The sequence below is a fragment of the Mus caroli genome, unplaced genomic scaffold (genome assembly GCF_978045245.1).
Source record: "Mus caroli unplaced genomic scaffold, Mus_caroli_1 scaffold_13, whole genome shotgun sequence".
NCBI lineage: Eukaryota > Metazoa > Chordata > Mammalia > Rodentia > Muridae > Mus > Mus caroli.
In genome coordinates, this window is record NW_028227268.1 from 72,759,690 (window position 1) to 72,778,865 (window position 19,176).

At 42.6% G+C, this 19,176-nt stretch overlaps 2 protein-coding genes across 4 annotated transcripts in view; both read left to right on the top strand.

Moving 5' to 3' along the window:
* Positions 1–12,728, top strand: part of Canx (calnexin) — a 31,676-nt gene extending 18,948 nt beyond the window's left edge. For both annotated transcript variants that reach the window (XM_021176851.2, XM_021176852.3), the window contains exons 8-15: positions 2,071–2,260; positions 4,559–4,672; positions 5,503–5,659; positions 7,630–7,845; positions 8,743–8,862; positions 9,588–9,708; positions 9,847–9,926; positions 10,874–12,728. In XM_021176851.2, the coding sequence (XP_021032510.1) occupies positions 2,071–2,260; positions 4,559–4,672; positions 5,503–5,659; positions 7,630–7,845; positions 8,743–8,862; positions 9,588–9,708; positions 9,847–9,926; positions 10,874–10,927 (1,052 nt within the window). In that variant the 3' untranslated portion in view covers positions 10,928–12,728. The remainder of the gene's footprint in view (positions 1–2,070; positions 2,261–4,558; positions 4,673–5,502; positions 5,660–7,629; positions 7,846–8,742; positions 8,863–9,587; positions 9,709–9,846; positions 9,927–10,873) is intronic.
* A 2,040-nt stretch (positions 12,729–14,768) lies between these two features.
* Positions 14,769–19,176, top strand: part of Maml1 (mastermind like transcriptional coactivator 1) — a 39,003-nt gene continuing 34,595 nt past the window's right edge. The window contains exons 1-2 of one of the 2 annotated variants that reach the window (XM_085830056.1): positions 14,769–15,469; positions 16,515–16,634. In XM_085830056.1, coding sequence (XP_085686182.1) covers positions 15,134–15,469; positions 16,515–16,634 — 456 coding nt within the window. In that variant the 5' untranslated portion in view covers positions 14,769–15,133. The remainder of the gene's footprint in view (positions 15,470–16,514; positions 16,635–19,176) is intronic. The other variant, XM_021176850.3, reaches the window with a different exon arrangement.

A 19,176-nucleotide genomic window follows, 5' to 3' on the forward strand; every position in this document is an offset into this window, starting at 1 on the left:
TTTTCAATATTTAATACTTGTGGGTCAGGTAGTGTTTTTTTTCTTTATATATATAGCATGTGGTCTGTAACCATTTGAACTTCAAAATTGCAGAGCAGACTATCTTCTGTTCCTTTACATAGCAATAGGAGTGGAAATTTGTTCACTATATAAACATATTAATAACGATTTTATAATATGAAGGTTTCTGGTGCTGAGATGCCAGAAGTGTATATTGGTCCCCTGAAGGTAGAGTGTTAATGTAGGTGCTGGGAATTAAGCTGGGTCTTGTTTAAGAATCACTGCTGTACTTAACTACTGAGCCACTTCTCTAGATCCTATCAATGCGGTTTGTGGGTAATTGTATGGAAGTCAGAGGACAACTTTGAAGATGTTTCTCTCGGTTCTTGGGCTCTAACTCAGAACATTGGGATTGTGTGGCAGATACCTTTATCTGCTGCCGTGGTGTTTCACCAATTAGTATTTAAAATTAATATTATTTTGAGAGGGGGTCTCATTATGTAGGCCTGTCTGTCCTGGAACTTTCTATGTAGTCAGACTGTCCTCAAGCTTAGATCTGCCTGCCTCTGCTGCCCAAGTGCTGAGATTAAATGCATGAGCCATTACACAAAATGCTTTTTTTTTTTCTGCATACCCCCGTACTCTTGCCTTAAACTCCTGTATATCTGAGAGTAAAATTGATGACCCTCCTATCACCGTAGTGATGAGATCACAGGAGTGTGTCACCATACCCTGAAGGTTGGTTTTTTTGTTTTGTTTTGGTTTGGTTTTTTGAGACAGTTTTTCTATGTAGCCCTGGCTGTCCTGGAACTCACTCTGTAGACCAGGCTGGCCTTGAACTCAGAAATCTGCCTGCCTCTGCCTCCCGAGTGCTGGGATTAAAGGCGTGCGCCACCACTGCCCGCCTACCCTGAAGGTTTTATTGTTGTTTTGCAATGGGGTCTTGTTGTGCATGACCTCAAACTAGTATTGCCTAGCAAGTGCTGGTATTAGAGGTATGCTCTACTATATCTGGTCTATATTTTGCATGTTCGCGTGTGTGCGTGTGCGCATTATGTGTATGTCTGCATTTGCCAGAAGAGCTCCTTTACTCTCCTGGAACTGAAATTTGAGATGGTTGTGAGCCACCATGTGGGTGCTAGGAATTGAGCCTGGGTCCATTGGAAGAGCAACCAGTGTTCTTAACCGATGAGCAATCTCTCATGCCCTTTATTTATTTATTTATTTATTTATTTATTTTGGTTTTTCGAGACAGGGTTTCTCTGTATAGCCCTGGCTGTCCTGGAACTCACTCTGTAGACCAGGCTGGCCTCGAACTCAGAAATCCACCTGCCTCTGCCTCCCGAGTGCTGGGATTAAAGGCGTGCGCCACCACGCCTGGCCCCTTATTTATTTTTAATTATTATGTAGATGGTATTTTTCCTCCATCCACATCCATATGTGTGCTTGGTGCCCATACATGCCAGAAAAAGTTGTAAAATCCTTTGCAACTAAAGTTATTGAAGATTGTTAGCAGCCATTTAGATCCTGGAATTAAACCTTCATACTCTGGAAGAGCAGTTAGAACTTGACCACTGAGCCATTAATTGAGCTCCTTTAAATATTTTCATAAAGAATGGTCCATGGTAAAAGTGCTTGTGCAGTGTGTACAAGACCCTGGGTTTGATCTCCAGATTGGAGAAAATAATAGCTTGCTAAAATTTATCATTTCAATTTGTACAGCAGGTAGATCTCTGTGAGTTCAAGGCTAGCCTGATGTACAAAGAAAGCTTCAAGACAGCTAGGGCAAGACAGAAAAGAAACCCTGTCTGGATAAAACCAAGAAAAGAAAGAAATTACTTATTTATAGTTTCTAGGAACCCAAGGAAATGGCATTGGGGCCCTAGGCTCTTAAAGAACTAGGCTTTGTTGACTATGACAGTCTAACCCCAATACCTTGATCTCTTTGTTTCATGACAATACAACACACTGGGTCTCCTCTAGAAGGCATGATCTGTAGTGTTAGATTGATGGGAATGTTGGAATGAGTGGTTTAGTCAGTATTTTTAATTGCATTTTATTTCTTTTCAGTCTTGAATCCAGACAATAGTTTTGAAATATTAGTTGACCAGTCTGTTGTGAACAGTGGAAATCTGCTAAATGACATGACTCCTCCTGTAAACCCTTCACGTGAAATTGAAGACCCAGAAGACCGGAAGCCTGAAGATTGGGATGAAAGGCCCAAAATAGCAGATCCAGATGCTGTCAAGCCAGATGACTGGTAAATCTTGGAGATCCATCTTTGAGTATTAGCTTACATTTTATATATTCTACATAGTTTAAACAACAAATGTTGGCTGAGATCTGATTATGTAAATACTCTGTGATACAGCCTAGGAACATTGGAACATGCCTATAATTCTAGCACTCAAGAGGCCAAGGCAGAAAGATGAAGTGTGAGGCCAGTGTGGGCTTACATAGTAAGACCCTGTGCTTGCTTGCAAGAAGAAAAAGAGGGGACTTAAGTTCCAATTACTCTGGAAAAGAACCCAGTGGTAGTAATATATATTATCGCTCACTATGTTATAAACTATAGGATGCTAAAGCTTTTGTGGTTTGTCTGCTGACAATCTTTTTGTACAGCAATTCTAGTGCTTCATTATTACAAGTTAAACTGGGTTACAGTGCTAAGGGTTTAACCCAAGTCCTCCTGCATACTAAACATGTGCTGTATTGCTAAATACTCCTCCTAGCCATATTTAAAGCTATTAAATGCTGAAATTTTTGGTGTTTTGAGACAGTTTCTCTGTGTAGCTTTGGCTGTCTTTGAACTAGGCTGGCCTTGAACTCACAGATCTATCTGCCTCTGCCCCCTGAGGACTGGGATGAAAAGCATGTACCACCATGCCCAGCCAATCACCTTTTTTTTAATAGGATGAAAAGAGTTTTAAGCTTTAAAAGATCGGGCAAAAGTTACATAAAACTTTGAGGTCATCCTAGAGTTAATTTAAAACTAAGATAGTTATAAAACAGTCTCTGTTGAGGGAGGCATTTCTCAGTAGTAGTGGACATGAGGCCTTGAGTTCAGTGCCAGGACAAAACTAAACATTAAACTTGAGCACAGGGAGATTTTTGATTACCAGCTGAAGTAGTACTTTTACAGTGTCTGCATGACAATCTTGTCCCTGTACTGTTCGTTCCTGGTTCTTGAGGAGGCCGGCGGAAGAAACTGGAGCTATATGGATGGTTGTAACCTGCCATGCTAGTAGACACTGGAACTGTGGTCATCTGAAAGAGCAGCAAGTGCTCTTACCCACCTTGCCATCTTTCTAGTTCGTTTGAGGCTTATTTTAGATGAGATTTTCTTTGTGTGTGTGTCTTTTTAAAAGACTTTTTCTATGTAATCCAGGTTATTCTCAAATTCAGGATTCTGTCTCAGCCTTAACAGTGCTGAATTTACTGTATACCACAATGACCATCTTTTTTTTGTTTGTTTGTTTCCCTGTGTAGCCCTGGCTGTCCTGGAACTCACTCTGTAGACCAGGCTGGCCTCCAACTCAGAAATCCGCCTGCCTCTGCCTCCAAGTCCTGGGATTAAAGGTGTGCGCCACCACCGCCCGGCTGTACCATAACCATCTTGAGAGTATTTTTTTTTTTTTGGTGTGTAAAACAGAGATGGTCAATGTATATGTATCTGCAGTGCTATATATACACTACTATCTAATTGTAGGATTTTTTTTTATAATGTACCCTACTGTCAGTCCCTTGCCCCCAGATTCTGGTAACCACTAATCGGCCTGTATTTTGTTTCTGGATTTGTCCATTGAAAAATTTTATGGAAATGACATTGAATTATAATATGTGGCCTTTGGCATGCGACTTCTTCTTGTCAACATAAATGTTTTCAACATTCAACCATATTGAAACATGGATAAGCATTTCATTTCTTTTTATGACTGAGAAATACTTTATCATATCAGTGAATGATATACTATGCTTATCCACTTAACCATTATGTAATTGATAGATGCATAGGTTGTTGCCTTTTAGATGTACTGGTTTTCATGTGTGTTTGGTTTTGTTTTTCTCAGATACAAACTTAGGAATGAAATTGTCATACAGTAACTTCCAATTTTGAGGAACTGCCCCCGCTTTTTTTCACCAGCACTTTTTTCCCCTCAGAATTTCTTATTGTAATGGCCTTCCTATGTGGATGTGTGATAGTGGAATATTACCATGGTTTTAGTTTCTCTGATAACCAGTGAAGTTAAGCATCTTCCCTTATAACTCTTGATGATTCCTGTAGTTCCATTAGAAAAATGTTTAGTGTTGATCTTTAGCTGCTGTTCTTAGTTAAGTTCTTTCTTTCTTTCTTTCTCTCTCTCTCTCTCTCTCTCTCTCTCTCTCTCTTTTTTTTTTTTTTTTTTTGGTGTATGTGTGGTGGTGGTGGTGGGGGGGAGAGTAGCCTAGATAATGATTTATAAATGTTTTCTAGAATGACTTAATCTGGGTTTGTAAAAGAGCCTACCTTGACTGATTCTCTGGCCTTTGTTGCCATACCTGGTGTTTTCTGTTTAAGGGATGAAGATGCCCCTTCTAAGATTCCAGATGAAGAGGCCACCAAGCCTGAAGGCTGGTTAGATGATGAACCTGAGTATATTCCAGACCCTGATGCGGAGAAGCCAGAGGATTGGTGAGTTTGAGTTTGCTTTTGTAATTACCTGGTTTTTGTTTTAAAAATTTATTTATTTATTTATTTATTTTTTTTTTTGGTTTTTCGAGACAGGGTTTCTCTGTGTAGCCCTCGCTGTCCTGGAACTCACTCTGTAGACCAGGCTGGCCTCGAACTCAGAAATCCGCCTGCCTCTGCCTCCCGAGTGCTGGGTAAAAATTTATTTTTATGTGCTTTGGAATTTTGCCTTAATGTTTGTCTATGTGTCAAATCACTTGGATCTGGAAGAGAAGCCAGTGTTCTTAACTGCTGAACTGCCCCAATTATAATCAAGCATTTCATCCCAGCAGAGGCAGGCAGATCTCTGAGATTGAGGCCAACCTGGTCTACAAAGTGAGTTCTGGGACAGCCAAAGCTGTTACACAGAAATTCTGTCTTGGGCAAACCAAAATCAACCAATGAAAGCAATAACTATGTGCCCCTCTCCCCCAACAACAACAACAACAACAACAAAAAAGCAAAAGCAAAAAAAAAAAAGAGCTGGGTATAGTAGTACATGCCTTTATCTCAGCACTCAGAGGCAGGTGGACACCCAGGGCTACCACAGGAACCCTGACTCAAAATCTAAAGGGAAAAATAAAAAGCCAACTGCCCAAGTTTGAGTGAAAAACCTTACAAACTTTACTAAATTTCATTGGGTAAAAACAAAGTAGGTTGTTTATGATAGTGCATTGATAGTGGAAATGAGAAATGAGATATTGTTCTGTCATATGCTGCTGGTATAGCTCCAGAAACATCTTGAGAGCATAAGACTAGTTGTTTGTTTATATAACTTGTTTATCCCTCCACAGGGATGAGGATATGGACGGAGAATGGGAGGCTCCTCAGATTGCCAACCCCAAGTGTGAGTCAGCCCCTGGGTGTGGTGTCTGGCAGCGACCTATGATTGACAACCCCAATTATAAGGGCAAATGGAAACCTCCCATGATTGACAATCCTAACTACCAGGTTTGTGTCTCCTGATGGTTTAAGTGTTTTTATTAATTTGTTCATGTCTGGCAGAAGTTTGATCAATAGTAAGGCCAGCAAATCAAAAAGAGAAAGTAAACTTAAGAGACAGGTGAGTGAATATTGGGCTAAACATAAAACCTAAAAAAACAGGAAAGAGGAGTGTTCAAACTTGCTATGTGACTATCTTAGTTTGGGTTTCCATTGCTATGAAGAGAAACACCATGACTAAGACAACTCTTAGAAAGGAAAGTATTTAATTAAGGCTGGCTTACAGTTTAGAGGTTGATTCCATTGTCATTATATTGGGAAGCATGGCAGCCTGCAGGCAGCAGAGGGGGACTCTGTACCATATTTATTGGGCAGAGTTTGAGCATACAAGAACTCGAAGCCTGCCCCAACAGTGACATACTTCCTCCAATAAGGCCACACCTAATAGTGTGACTCCCCATGGTCCAAGCATTGAAACACATGAGTCTATGGAGCCCATTTCTTTTCAAACCATCATAGTGAGCTATATCTAAAAAAAAAGTAGGGTAGAAGAACTTAGGGTGTGGATACCCTATTGTTGAGTGCATAGATTGGCTATAAGGGAACTGTGATGGGAATTGGATCTTGCCATGCCAAGTCAGTTAATTGCTTGTTCTCATCAGTTTTCTGCCAAAGATAGGTAGGTACATATAAAGCAGTAGTAATATGTATAGTGAAGCTATGAAGCTCCACTTGTGTTCTGGGAAGGTACCAATGTAGATCCTTCCTGGCTTCAGTTTCTAAACCAAAAAAAGTATAGTCATAAATTTTCACTTATACTTTTAGATGTATGGTGCATCTATCTATGCATATATTTTGTTTGCTTTTCTGTTGTAAAATGTTTTTAGTTGTCCATTTAGATAACTATGATCAAACAAAAATAATTCTTTTTTTTTTTTAAGATTTATTTATTTATTATATGTAAGTTCACTGTAGCTATCTTCAGACACTCCAGAAGAGGGCGCCAGATCTCGTTACGGATGGTTGTGAGCCACCATGTGGTTGCTGGGATTTGAACTCTGGACCTTCGGAAGAGCAGTCGGGTGCTCTTACCCACTGAGCCATCTCATCAGCCCCAAAAATTATTCTTTTTTTTTTTTTTTCTTATAAAAAACAACATTTAATTGGGGCTGGCTTACAGGTTCAGAGGTTCAGTCCATTATCATCAAGGTGGGAGCATGGCAGTATCCAGGCTTGCATGGTGCAGGAGGAGCTGAGAGTTCTATGTCTTCATCCAAAGGCTGCTAGTGGAAGACTGACCCCAAAAATTATTCTTTAGCTTGCCATTTGACTATGTGAATATGTCTTTGTTACATGCTTGTCATCTAGCACTTGGTTATCTGCATGAGGACCAGGAGTTGAAATGTCAACTTCAGCTATAAGTAAGAAGATCAGGGATAGGTTAAGGCTATCCTGGGCTGTATGAATCCCTGTTGAACCAAGCCAAACCAGACATGTAGCTATCCGGATGGCCGCCACCAATTGTGTTTTGTTGAGGATTAGTATTGAGACTGAATCCAGTGCCTCGTGCATATTAGGTGGAAGTGCTGTGTTTCTGGCCTACAGCCCTAGCCCACTTTTTAAAATCACTTCTGGGGAATGGGGAATGAGAAATGGCTTTACTGACTACACTCCACCATCACTTGTTGAGGGTAGAGTGAGCTACACAGGACCAGGTGTTGGTTCAGAATAAGATCCTGCAGATTGGAGACTGAATTTGGTAGAAGTCCAGAATTCAGTATAAAAACATTACTAGCATTTATTGTTCTGTGCTTGTTTAAATTTGACAGTTAATGTTTATCTTCTTTGATCATGTGAAATGAGTCTTACATAGATTTTCTTTTTTCCTTATTATCTGAAATGATGTTTTGAAACTTCTCTTGTCTCTGCCTCGCCCCCAACCTACCCCCCCCCCCCCCCCCCCACCATTCACAAACTAGGGAATCTGGAAACCAAGGAAAATACCAAATCCAGATTTCTTTGAAGACCTAGAACCTTTTAAGATGACTCCTTTCAGTGCTATTGGTTTGGAGCTCTGGTCCATGACATCCGACATCTTTTTTGACAACTTTATCATTAGTGGTGACCGAAGAGTAGTTGATGATTGGGCCAATGACGGGTGGGGCCTGAAGAAAGCTGCTGATGGGGCTGCTGAGGTTAGTGATTGTTCATTACTTGTGGATTTATATCTACTTTTGGGGGAGACTGATTACTTTATAAAAAGCAGATTTTAGTATTTATCTTTTTACTTATTCAGTGTCAAAATATATAACTGTTAGACTCCTATTTTGGCTTTCCAATCCTATGTTTTATGTATGTGTATATTTGTATCTGTTTATCATTTTATTTTATTTTATTTTTTTGGTCTTCAAGGCAGTTTTTCAGTGTAGCCCTAGCTGTCTTAGAACTTGCTCTGTAGACTAGGCTGGCCTCAAACTCACAGGGACCTACCTGCCTCTGCCTCCAGTGTTTCAATTAAAGTCATGTGTTATTGCACCTGGCTTAAGTATGTTTTAATGCACTGAAAATGCTGAATCTTGGTTGGAATTGTGTGGAATTTTCAAATAACTAATAGTGGTGTTGAGTTGCGATTTGGATGGCCAGAAAACTGGCAGAAAGATAATTCTTCTGTTTCCTGAGTAAGGAACATTTTGCAGTTATTACAAGCCACAGTTTGTACCTATGCAGGTGAAACTTCATGATGGTAAAAGCAGTAAAGTGGGGGATTTTTTTTTTCCCTAATTTCTATTTTTTGTTTTGTTTTCTTTTAACTTGGTTTTTCGAGACAGGGTTCCTCTGTGTCTCCCTAGCTGTCCTGGAATTCACTCTGTTGACCTGGCTGGCCTCAAACTCAGAAATCCGCCTGCCTCCTAAGTGCTGGGATTAAAGGTGTGCGTGACCCACCACTGCTCGGCTTTTCCTAATTTCTTAATGTGCATAGTTTGACTCCTTTGGAAATACAGGAGTTAGTTGTATGACTATGAAGCAATCGGTCTAGCCTGTATTTGGTGTCATAAACCAGGACTCTGAATTACTGTCGTTTGGTATTTCAGCCAGGTGTAGTGGGGCAGATGCTGGAGGCAGCTGAAGAGCGTCCATGGCTTTGGGTGGTCTACATTCTGACTGTAGCTTTGCCAGTGTTCCTTGTGATCCTCTTCTGCTGTTCTGGAAAGGTAGGGATGTCTAACTAAATAATTGTATCCACTGAGGTTTTCTTTAGTGGTAGTTCTGTAAATACTGGGCCGTGTTTTACAGGGGCTCTTTGTACCCAAATGATGACAGGATTTAGAGTCCCTTGATTGTCATTCCACTCTATTCTTCTCCTTTATATGGAGTGAGCCTGTCTAGGGGAAAAAAGAACAATGGCTATAAGATTAACCATCTAGGCACAAACTCGTTTTCCTCATTATTTCTATTCTTATTTATCTATGACTCCTTCCCTGCCTACACTCTCTCAAACAATACATCCTCAAACAGTGCTTTTAGGTTCTACACAGCCTCAGTGTTTTTCTTATTCAGACCTTGTTTCATGCTGTCTCCACTAACTTAGGATTCTATTTAAATTATTTACACTTTGTCAGATCCAAAGGTGTCTTTCTAGCCTTACCCTCACTACCCATTGTTGGAGTCTATGAGTCAGCTTGTCAAGCTTAGCCTGTGCCTCCTGACCAAGTCCTAGTGCTTGTTCTGGTTTTCATGATACCCCTCCCCCTTAACTTCCCTCTCAGTCTCCCTCCCATGGGGCAAACGTGTAGAGTAAGAACAATGCCTTTCACATGTCTGCATAACTTCCCTCTACACAACCTTGGATAGAATTTTGCCTGTAAACATTCAGGAATTGAGGGGTAATATATTTGTTACAACATAACCATGGCTCCTACACTTGGCAATATTTCAGAAACAGTCTAATGCTATGGAGTACAAGAAGACGGATGCTCCCCAGCCAGATGTAAAGGATGAAGAAGGGAAGGAAGAAGAGAAGAACAAGAGGGATGAAGAAGAAGAAGAGGAGAAGCTTGGTGAGTGGAGTCTAGAAACCTGTCCTAAACCCTGACTAACAAGACAAGCTATAGTAGATTGTTGTTAAATGATGATATAATTATTGTCAGAACTCTATGTGAAGATCTGTTCAGTAGATTTATTATTTTCTGTCTTAGAAGAGAAACAGAAGAGTGATGCTGAAGAAGATGGTGGTGCTGGCAGTCAAGATGAGGAAGATAGCAAGCCTAAAGCAGAGGTAAGGGAGGGATAATAAATACTTCAGGCAACAAAGCTGACCGCATATGTAGTAAAGAGACTTTTTTAAAGTAAGTGTGTTCAGAGTGGGGTATAATATGTACGTACGTGTGAGTACTTCAGTTGCCAGAGGTGATGAATCCCCCAAGGCACTGGAGTTACCGGTGGCATGGGTCCTCTCAAAGAGCCATATGTGCGCTTAAGCAGTGAGCTAGCTCTGCGTCCTGGTAAGGTTTTTCTTTCTTTCTTTTTTTTTTTTTTTTTTAAATAGGAATACCAAGTTTTTAACAGTCTTGTGACATTTATATCTCCTCACTGTCCCCTCAAAGGTATTTCTTGAATACCACTGCATTTTAAACTCTTTTTGGTTTTTCAAGACAGGGCTTCTCTGTGAAGCCCATCGTGGCCTGGAACTGAGAGGTCTGCATGCCTTTGCCTCCCAAACTTTTTGAGACAGGCTTTCATGTAGTCTACACTATCCTTTCATTCTGTGTAGTCAAGGGTAATATTTATTGATCTTGTAATCTTTCTGCCTCCATTCCTAGTATGTGCTCTACCCTATTTTATGTGGTGCTGTGGGTGCTCCCAAGAGCACCTGGATTCAATTCTCAGTACACATATGATGGCCCACAGCAATCTGTAATTCCAATCCCTGGGGTTCTGATGCCCTCTTCTGGCTCTGAGCGCATCAGGCATGCACGGGGTAGAGATGCAGATCCAGGCAAACGCAAATTAAATAAAAGTAAAATCCTCCACCACAGTTTTTAAAAAGTTAATAGGTTTAGGGAAAGTACATGTTTTCTGAAAAGAAAGACTAAAATTGAATACCTATAATTCCAGTACCTTTTCATCAATTGAAATGACTTAGTTTAAATGGTTGTGGAAATTTGGCAGCATTTGCTTTTTTTAAATACACTAACTTATATGACGTCTCTTTTCAACTAATAGGAGGATGAAATTTTGAACAGATCGCCAAGAAACAGAAAGCCACGAAGAGAGTGAAACAATCTTAAGAACTTGATCTGTGATTTCCTCTCCCTCCCCTTCCCCTGCAAATGTGGTCCTAGGAGAGGGCCTGGTGTACCTTAGGTGGGAGCTCAGAAAACCTCAAGATGTCACCATCAACAGGTTCCAGTGAATACTAGCCTGTAATTTTAAACATCTAGCAGTAAATAATTGCAGTTGTAATGTAAAGGACCCTGTTTCTGTAGAAAGGAAAACATTTAACATAATGGTTGTGAAATGTAACATGAAGCAACTAACTAGTGTTTTGTTGTTTTTAAAATTTCCCAGGTTTGTCTTTTTTTTTCCTTTTCCTTTTTTTTTTTAGATACAATGATAGAATTTTTGCCAGTTTAAAATCTTGGCTTAATTTAATATATTAATTTGTTCATGCAGAAATAACACCAACATTAGGAATGCTAGGGAGAATGAATTGCAGTTTTTATAACAATTTTTTTTAAGTTTGGTATTAAAGCATTCATGTGTCTGTCCTAAAATTGTAATCACGTTCAAGTGCATTCATTTGTGGTTATAAATCTTGTTTTGTGTGCTTCCATTAGTTAATTCCTTTTAAGGACACAAGAGTGATTGGATGGAAGCCCAAATTTATATCAAAGTTCCCTTTACATTGTATTGAATAGACCCAAAAAGAACTAAAAGGAGACTTTGACTTGGTCATTTCACATCAGATCATAAAGTGCAGTGTTCTGTTGCCCTAGGGACTGCTCCATTCACAAACACCTTTGCAGAGGAAAGGAGCTGGCTTCATGCAGCAGTTCATACTGTACTTCCCTTATAGGAGGTCTGACAGCTCGGGTCCTCTGGAGCACAAGGCTTTTTAAGGAATGCTGGTGGTGCCTGGGTAGATAATTACATCACTGTTCCACTGTGTTGACACTGTTTTCCTCATGGATCTCCTCCATCCCTAGCTTTCTCTGCTATGCATTTTCTTCACAGCGCAGCTTGCAGTCCGTTGCTGAAAATTATAAGCTCTGCATAGTGTTGGCTTTACTGTGGTGACATGTTTCTTCTTTTTTAGCTGGCCCACACCTTCCTAGGGTCCAACTACAGGATAGATTACAGACTTTCCATTAGTGTCTATTTCTTTTACTCTGTGTAGACTTTAGAAAGTCTAATCCACAGGTGGGCCAATTCAGAATTGACTATAATTGAACACATGCTAAAAAGTATTTATGGGAGAATTGACACACAGCATGAGTTATTTGACTTTTGTAGGATATTTAAAATCTTCATTTGCAGTTCATGTAACAGTTGTGTCTTAAAATTCACATAATAAAGCAGTCCTGTTCAAAGAAAAAAATTTTTTTTTTGTGGCTTGTAGAATTTTTTAAAAGTGAATTTAGGGCTTTTTGTTTTTTGTTTGTTTTTTGTTTTTCATGTGGAATGCAGATGGGTGCTAGAGGAGCCTCTCCCACATCACTATAGTGTAATATTATTACACCACACTGAAATGTATTCAGAAACAGATGTTTCAATTTCATTCTTTCTCCAGAGGTGGTCCAGTTGTACCAATGATACTATTCCTTGCACTGAATATATATAAACACTCTTCGGTGTTTATATTGGGGAGATACTGGGAAAGAAATATATTTGTTAAGGATGAAGGCTGTATCTGTTGTCTTTATAAACACTGGTTCATTTCTTTTGAGGGTGGAATGCATTTTTCTTCCTGTTCAGTGCTTTATCACCATCTGTTGTTTGTGGTCACAGTGACCATAGCTATGTAGCGGACGTTTCCAAATGTATAGAGTGAAATAAACAGTTACTAGCAAGAAATGAATACATGTCTGCAGGTTTCTCCTTGAAGCAAACATGGGGATGATTGCTTTTCTAGAAATCTGTTTATCTGCTTCATCATTCTACATTGACATTGTTTTGTGCCTACTTTATATTCACCCAGGCTGTACAATGACAGGTTTATTTATGTCATGGTGGTGGTCATTGCCTTTTTGGGTCCCTCTTCCTCCCTCAAGGTTCCATTGAAGCTCCAGCCTCCTTAAATGCCTGACACGTTAGTGAATGATCAGCAGTTTTCAGCTCTTAAAAAAAGCTTAGAGGGCAGGTATTGTAGCTCAGTAGGTAGAACTGCTAAGCATGTGCAAGGTTCCATGGGTCTGATTCCTGGCACTGAATTAAAATAAACGCCCTTATATTCTGATTTTCTATGCTGGATTCCTTGTTATAAAATGTCTACGCCAGTAGTACTCTTCTATTGTCCACTTTTCAGATTGTCACACTGATAAATGACATTATATTAAAGCCCCGTGTTAAATATCTACATCATAACATTGAATGTTTTTACTGTTTGAATAATGGTTAATTTAATCTTTTCTCATAGGAGAACTTAATTTAGTTTTGTATTTTAAGTGATGGTTTAGTCATTACCATTGTGTAAAATGGACAACAGCCCAAAAGCTTTCTCATTGCCGGCATTTGAACCAGTGCTCTGCCACTGAGCTACACCCTGTCCTCCTAGATACTATTCTTTAGGATATATGGAAACTATTTTAACAGTTTTTATTAGAAAAAATTTCTCAGGCTTCATATTTGAAGATATTGGAAGTCATGCCCAGGATATTTTGTGTTTTAGGTTGCTTCCTGAATTCATACACTACAGAGTTTTGCAGATAACCTTGCACTTCTAACTGGGCGTAATGGTGTGATCTGTAAACCCAGTACTCAGAAGTCAGAAGCAGAGTGAGGCAGGCCAGCCTCAGACAATATATTTGAGGGCAATCTGGGGTACCTGACACTCGAAAGTTTAATGGTGGGCCGAAGAGTTGACTCAGCGGCTAAGTACCCACTGCTCTGCCAGAGGTCCTGAATTCCCAGCAACCACGTGGTGGCCCACAACCATCAGTAATGGGATCCAATGCACTCTTCTAGTGTGTATCTGAAGACAGCTGCAGCGTACTCATGTGGTCCTGGATTCAGCCCTTCATCACTGCACACAAAAGTTGCTGGTTTCACTTGGGTAATGGGAAGAAGCAGTGCTCACTTATCTTTGCCACTCCCGCCACCAAAAAACTTAGGATTCCTTTTTCTTTTTTTAACTCCATTTGTATAAAAACACTTGGCTGTTAACTTTTTTTCTTTGTGATTTTAAAAATAAAACTTTAATGAACTCTAGTAAGAGGTTAAAGGGTGACATGTTTGAGTGGCTCGGGAGGTCTTCTAGTGCAAAGCCTCCCAGCATCTCCTATGGCAGTTTGGGTGTCAGTAACCATCCAGAACATTTTTTGGTCCTTTCCTGGCTTTTTACCTTCGCTCACTTGCTTGCTAGTGGCATCATTGGAACCCAGTGCTTTGGATTGGACTTTGAGTGACTCAATTTTACATATCAGTCGGGTTTAAGTGTATGTCCCTGTAGATCTAAATAACTCCAGTCCCCAGTATTGAGACTCTTTCCCACCCTCACCCCTTCAAGTAATGAGCTATTGCTCACAGTACCAGTGATAACTATCTCTACTAGGTCGCTCAAGCTCAAAACAATTCTGATCAATTACGTGGCTGTATGTAAAGAATGAGGTCGGAAATGGCTGACCTCGAAATAGTGTGGGTGGACTAAAAAGATAGACAGCTTTGAACATCTGGGTCTTAAAGCTTCCACCTCACTCAGACTTAACCTGCGTTCCTCACGAACCCGGAAGGGACTGCCCTCAGGGGGCGGTGTTCAGAAAACGTGGCTCTTCTTGGATAGGTTCCCGTCAGTCACAGTCCACTGTGCCGCACTGAGCCCGCCTCGGGGCTTCCCTCCTCGCCAGAGTGTTAAGTTTAAATACCCGAAAATTCCTGACGTGCTTGTCCCCCACGCCCTCGGGCAGCGGGTTTCTTTTGATTGGCTAGAGCTTCTGTCCATCAGCAGTGACGCAGAGTTCGCCGGCCCAGGCCCCGCCCTCTTCCGAAAGCCCCGAAAACAATTTTAAGATGGCGGCGGCAGCGGCGCGGAAAACAATGGGGCAGGGGTATAGCGGACAGGCCGAAGCCTGAGGCGGGCGGTGTTTCCCGGCCTGGAATCGGGCCGAGCGGGGCCGGAGGAAGACCCGCCGCCGCGCCCGAGCCCGCTCCACAGCCCGGCCGGACATGGCGCGGGCGTGAGGCGGATCCGGGCCGTCAGAAGCGGAGGAACCCGAAGTGGCAGCCGGCGCCGGGAGGCCCGGGCCGGGCCAGTGCCGCCCGCGGCCCATGGTGCTACCCACCTGCCCCATGGCGGAGTTCGCGCTGCCGCGGCACAGCGCGGTCATGGAGCGCCTCCGCCGGCGCATCGAGCTGTGCCGGCGCCACCACAGCACCTGTGAGGCCCGCTACGAGGCTGTGTCTCCCGAGCGCCTGGAGCTCGAGCGCCAGCACACCTTTGCCCTGCACCAGCGCTGCATCCAGGCCAAGGCCAAGCGCGCCGGCAAGCACCGGCAGCCGCCCGCCGCCGCCACGGCCCCGGTAGCCGCTCCGGCCCCCGCCTCGGCCCCGGCGGCCGCGCGCCTGGACGCAGCGGACGGCCCGGAGCACGGCCGCCCGGTCGCGGTGAGTAAGGCTGGCGCCTGCCACAGCAGTACTCACTCCCGAAAACGCCTCTTCCGGCGGGGATCGGGCCTCGGGGAAACTTTCCCGAGCGCCCCCATTTCTTAGTCTGGGTCCTGGGAGGAGGCAAACATGGCAGGGCGCTTGTCATCTTCCAGAAGTGGCACTGCGGTGTACTTTGGGAAAACTTCCCCGTGAGGACTTGAGTGAAGTCGGGGCTGGAAAGCAGGAGGTTAGTTGCTGGTAGGCTTTTCTCCTAAACTTAATTTCCAACTGATGAGAACTTCGTCTTGGAACAGACCCGCGTTGGAGTTGCCTAGGATGTAGGGCGTTCTTGCACCATAGGCCTGGCCTCGCTTAGTCTGCAGTTGTTGATTGGATCTTTGCTTCGCGGAGGTTAGTTAGGGCTTTAATATGGAAATAAGTCTCCCTTCAGTTGACAGTATCCCGCGGCTTCCGAATGGAAAATTGAAAAGTCTTTGGAAGTTTCGGTAAACGGAGTTGCTTAAAAGGCATTCGTTTTCCCCCAACCCCCGCAAAGGGAACTTTGGAATTTGTGAACGCCTGATTCCTGCTATACTATTGACAGTTCCAAAATTAACCTACTAAGCCTGTTAAAAACCTCTGATAATATTAATAGTTGTTGAACGGGGGAAATGACGTTGCTTGTTGGTCAGCTGCGCCCTTTGGTTTTTAGTAGCTAATCCCGAGATTTATTGGTTAGAAGTTTTGCCTCCCTGAAACTGATTTATAAACCGGAAACCTGTGTGGAGGGGGGAGGGGAATGGGTGTTACAAAATTCTTGGTAGTTTAAAAGTAAAATTTTACAACACTTAAGTTGTTCGGTAATTCTAATTTATGTCTTCATTGTCTCTCACTTGGGCCGTTGTTAAAACTCTTCCCTAACTGGTGGTTAGTCTTTCAGTCACTTAATACCCTTCCTCTTGAAATGTTAGAAACCCTTCTGTTGCTGGAGGGAATTAGGTTTAATCTTCGGTTGGCTTTCGGAGCCAGCCTGAGCTAGCCTGTCTTTTCATGTGCCCCACAGGGCTATTGCTTTCCTTCTTTCCCACACTATCCCCGCTGCGAGACCACACGGCAGAACACACCGGTTCTGACCCAGCTGCTCGAGTCTTCTCATCCTCACTTTCCCGCCTGTAAAACGAGGGTATGTTGTGCGCCTTACAAGGTTTCTTGAAGGAATCAAATGAGTATGAGGTTAGGTAGGTGTGGTGATTCCTGCCCAGACGTAGGAAGGAGGAAAGAAGAAATGACAGTGGATGTGATGTGAGCAAATTTCTCAAACTAAACGGCTGCTTGCAGGATCTTTCTCAACATTTTCAGAATCCTGCCGTCCTTCCAGCCACAGCCTACCTTCATCTGCAGTTGGTGAAAAACCAGCCCACAGCAGATTGTCCTCTCTCAATACAGTTATGAACCATATGTATATGTGTGTGTGTGTGTGTATGTGATGTATACGTGTTTCTGGTTTGGTTTGGTTTGACTTCTTTTTTGTTTTTTTTTTCAAGACAGAGTTTCACTGTACTCTCTGAAGCTCACTCTGTAACCTCAAACTCAGAGAGATCCTCCTGCCTCTGCCTCTGGAGGGTTGGAATTAAAGGGGTGCACCACCACTGCCCAACTTACACCCTTTGTTTTTAGCACATAGTCACACATTACTTCAGCAGTATTGTGTCTTGCCAAGTAGACTGTAAGCTTTGGAGCCTGAAAGGCTTGGGCTAAGTCCCATTCATACTGTAGGCCACCCATGTACTTGTTGAGTGACTGATAACCAACTTGGGTGTGCTTTACCCAAAATGACTTTAACTAACAACTTTTCTTGAAAGATCTCCACCTTTCCCCCAGTCCCTGTTGGGGGACTGAGCCTAAGACATTGTAATTATTGGTTTTCTTAGTTGGAGTTTCTATTGCTATGGAGAGACACCATGACCACAGCAGCTTTTCTAAAGGACACCATTTGGTTGAGGCGTTTTATAGCTCAGAGGTATAGTCCATTTTCACAGCGGGAAGCATGATGGCATGCAGGCAGAGCTGGTGCCGGAGAGGAGGCTGAGAGTTCTACATCTAGATGTACAGGCAGCACAAAGATGTGGTGACACTGGGCCTGGCTTGAGCATCTGAAACCTCAAAGTCCACCCACCATGACATACTTCCTCCAGCAAGACCACACCTCCCAGTAATGCTGCTCCCTGTGAGCCATTTTCATTCAGGCCACCAAACTACACTGCTAACCCTAAGGAAAGACCTTTGAGGGCAGTAGGTCGCCATCCCAACTGAAGTTGATTATGAAAGCTCATTAGGGGCTGGTGAGATGGCTCAGTGGGTAAGAGCACCCGACTGCTCTTCCGAAGGTCCAGAGTTCAAATCCCAGCAACCACATGGTGGCTCACAACCATCCGCAACGAGATCTGGTGCCCTCTTCTGGAATGTCTGAAGACAGCTACAGTGTACTTACATATAATAATAAATAAATATTTAAAAAAAAAAGAAAGCTCATTAGAAAAACTTACCTGTACAAATACATGGTACATAACTTGTACAAACTGTCCTTCAACACCTTCCAGAAAGAATATTAATAGTGCTTGAATTTCTGTTTAAAAATATGATAAAACTTATAGAATTTACATAATTTTTAATTTCTGACTCATTAGAGAAAAACTTGAGTTCTCATCTAGTGTTTAAAAAAGAAATGTTAGCACTTGAATCCAGCAGGTTGCGCGTGCGCGTGATCCCAGCATCTGAAGCAGGGACAGCAGGATAACTGTAAGGTCACAGCCAGCCTGGTATATGTAGCTAAGCTAGGTGGGGCTGTGTAGGGAGAACATATCTTAAAGGAAGGGTGGGGAGGGGAGCTGGCGCAGCAGTTAAGGTCACTTGGTGCTCTCCTAGAGGAGCAGGCTTGGTTCACAGCATCCACTTGGCAGCTCACTGTCTGTAACTGCAGTTTGAGATCCTGGAGGTCCAGTGCCCTCTCCTGGCCTCTGAGCACACTGGGCACATACGTGACAGACAGACAGACATTTAGGTACAACACTCAAAACAATGAAAATCAAAACTTTTATTTATTTATTTTTGGGGGGCACACTGTGTGTGTGTGTGTGTGTGTGTGTGTGTGTGTGTGTGTAGTCCTGGCTGTTCTGGAACTTGCTCTATAGACCAGGCTGGCCTCAAATTCAGAGATCCGCTTGTTCCTACTTCCCAAGTGCTGAGATTAAAGATGTACACCACCGAGCTTAGCTTTAAAAAGCGACCTGAGTCTGACTTGTCAGTAAGTCCTTTGAGTGTGAAGCCCTGACCAGATAGATTTGCCATGTCAGGTTGATGCTACCCTATTAAAGCTTGATGTGAGGGTCTTGTGAGTGTAAACTTCAGAGTGGGTAGTGTTCTTGATTTCTCTACAGAGGAAGGGCCTTCTCACTGGTGTGATGCTCGCTGAGCTGTTCAACCCGGGATTGGGCCTACAAGAGAAGTCTCTCTAAGGAAGCAGTGGGGTTTCCATTTCAGTGGCTCCTTTAGAGGGGAAAAGAGGCCTTGATGATGTAGGATTTCAACTTGGATAGCACAACTTTGAATTTTTCTCACTACATTTTAAAATAATATGTGGATGTCGGTAGATGTATGCCACAGCATGCCTGTGGAGACTAGAAGATTAACTTGCTGGAGTTGGCTTCCCCAAGTGGGTCCCAGGG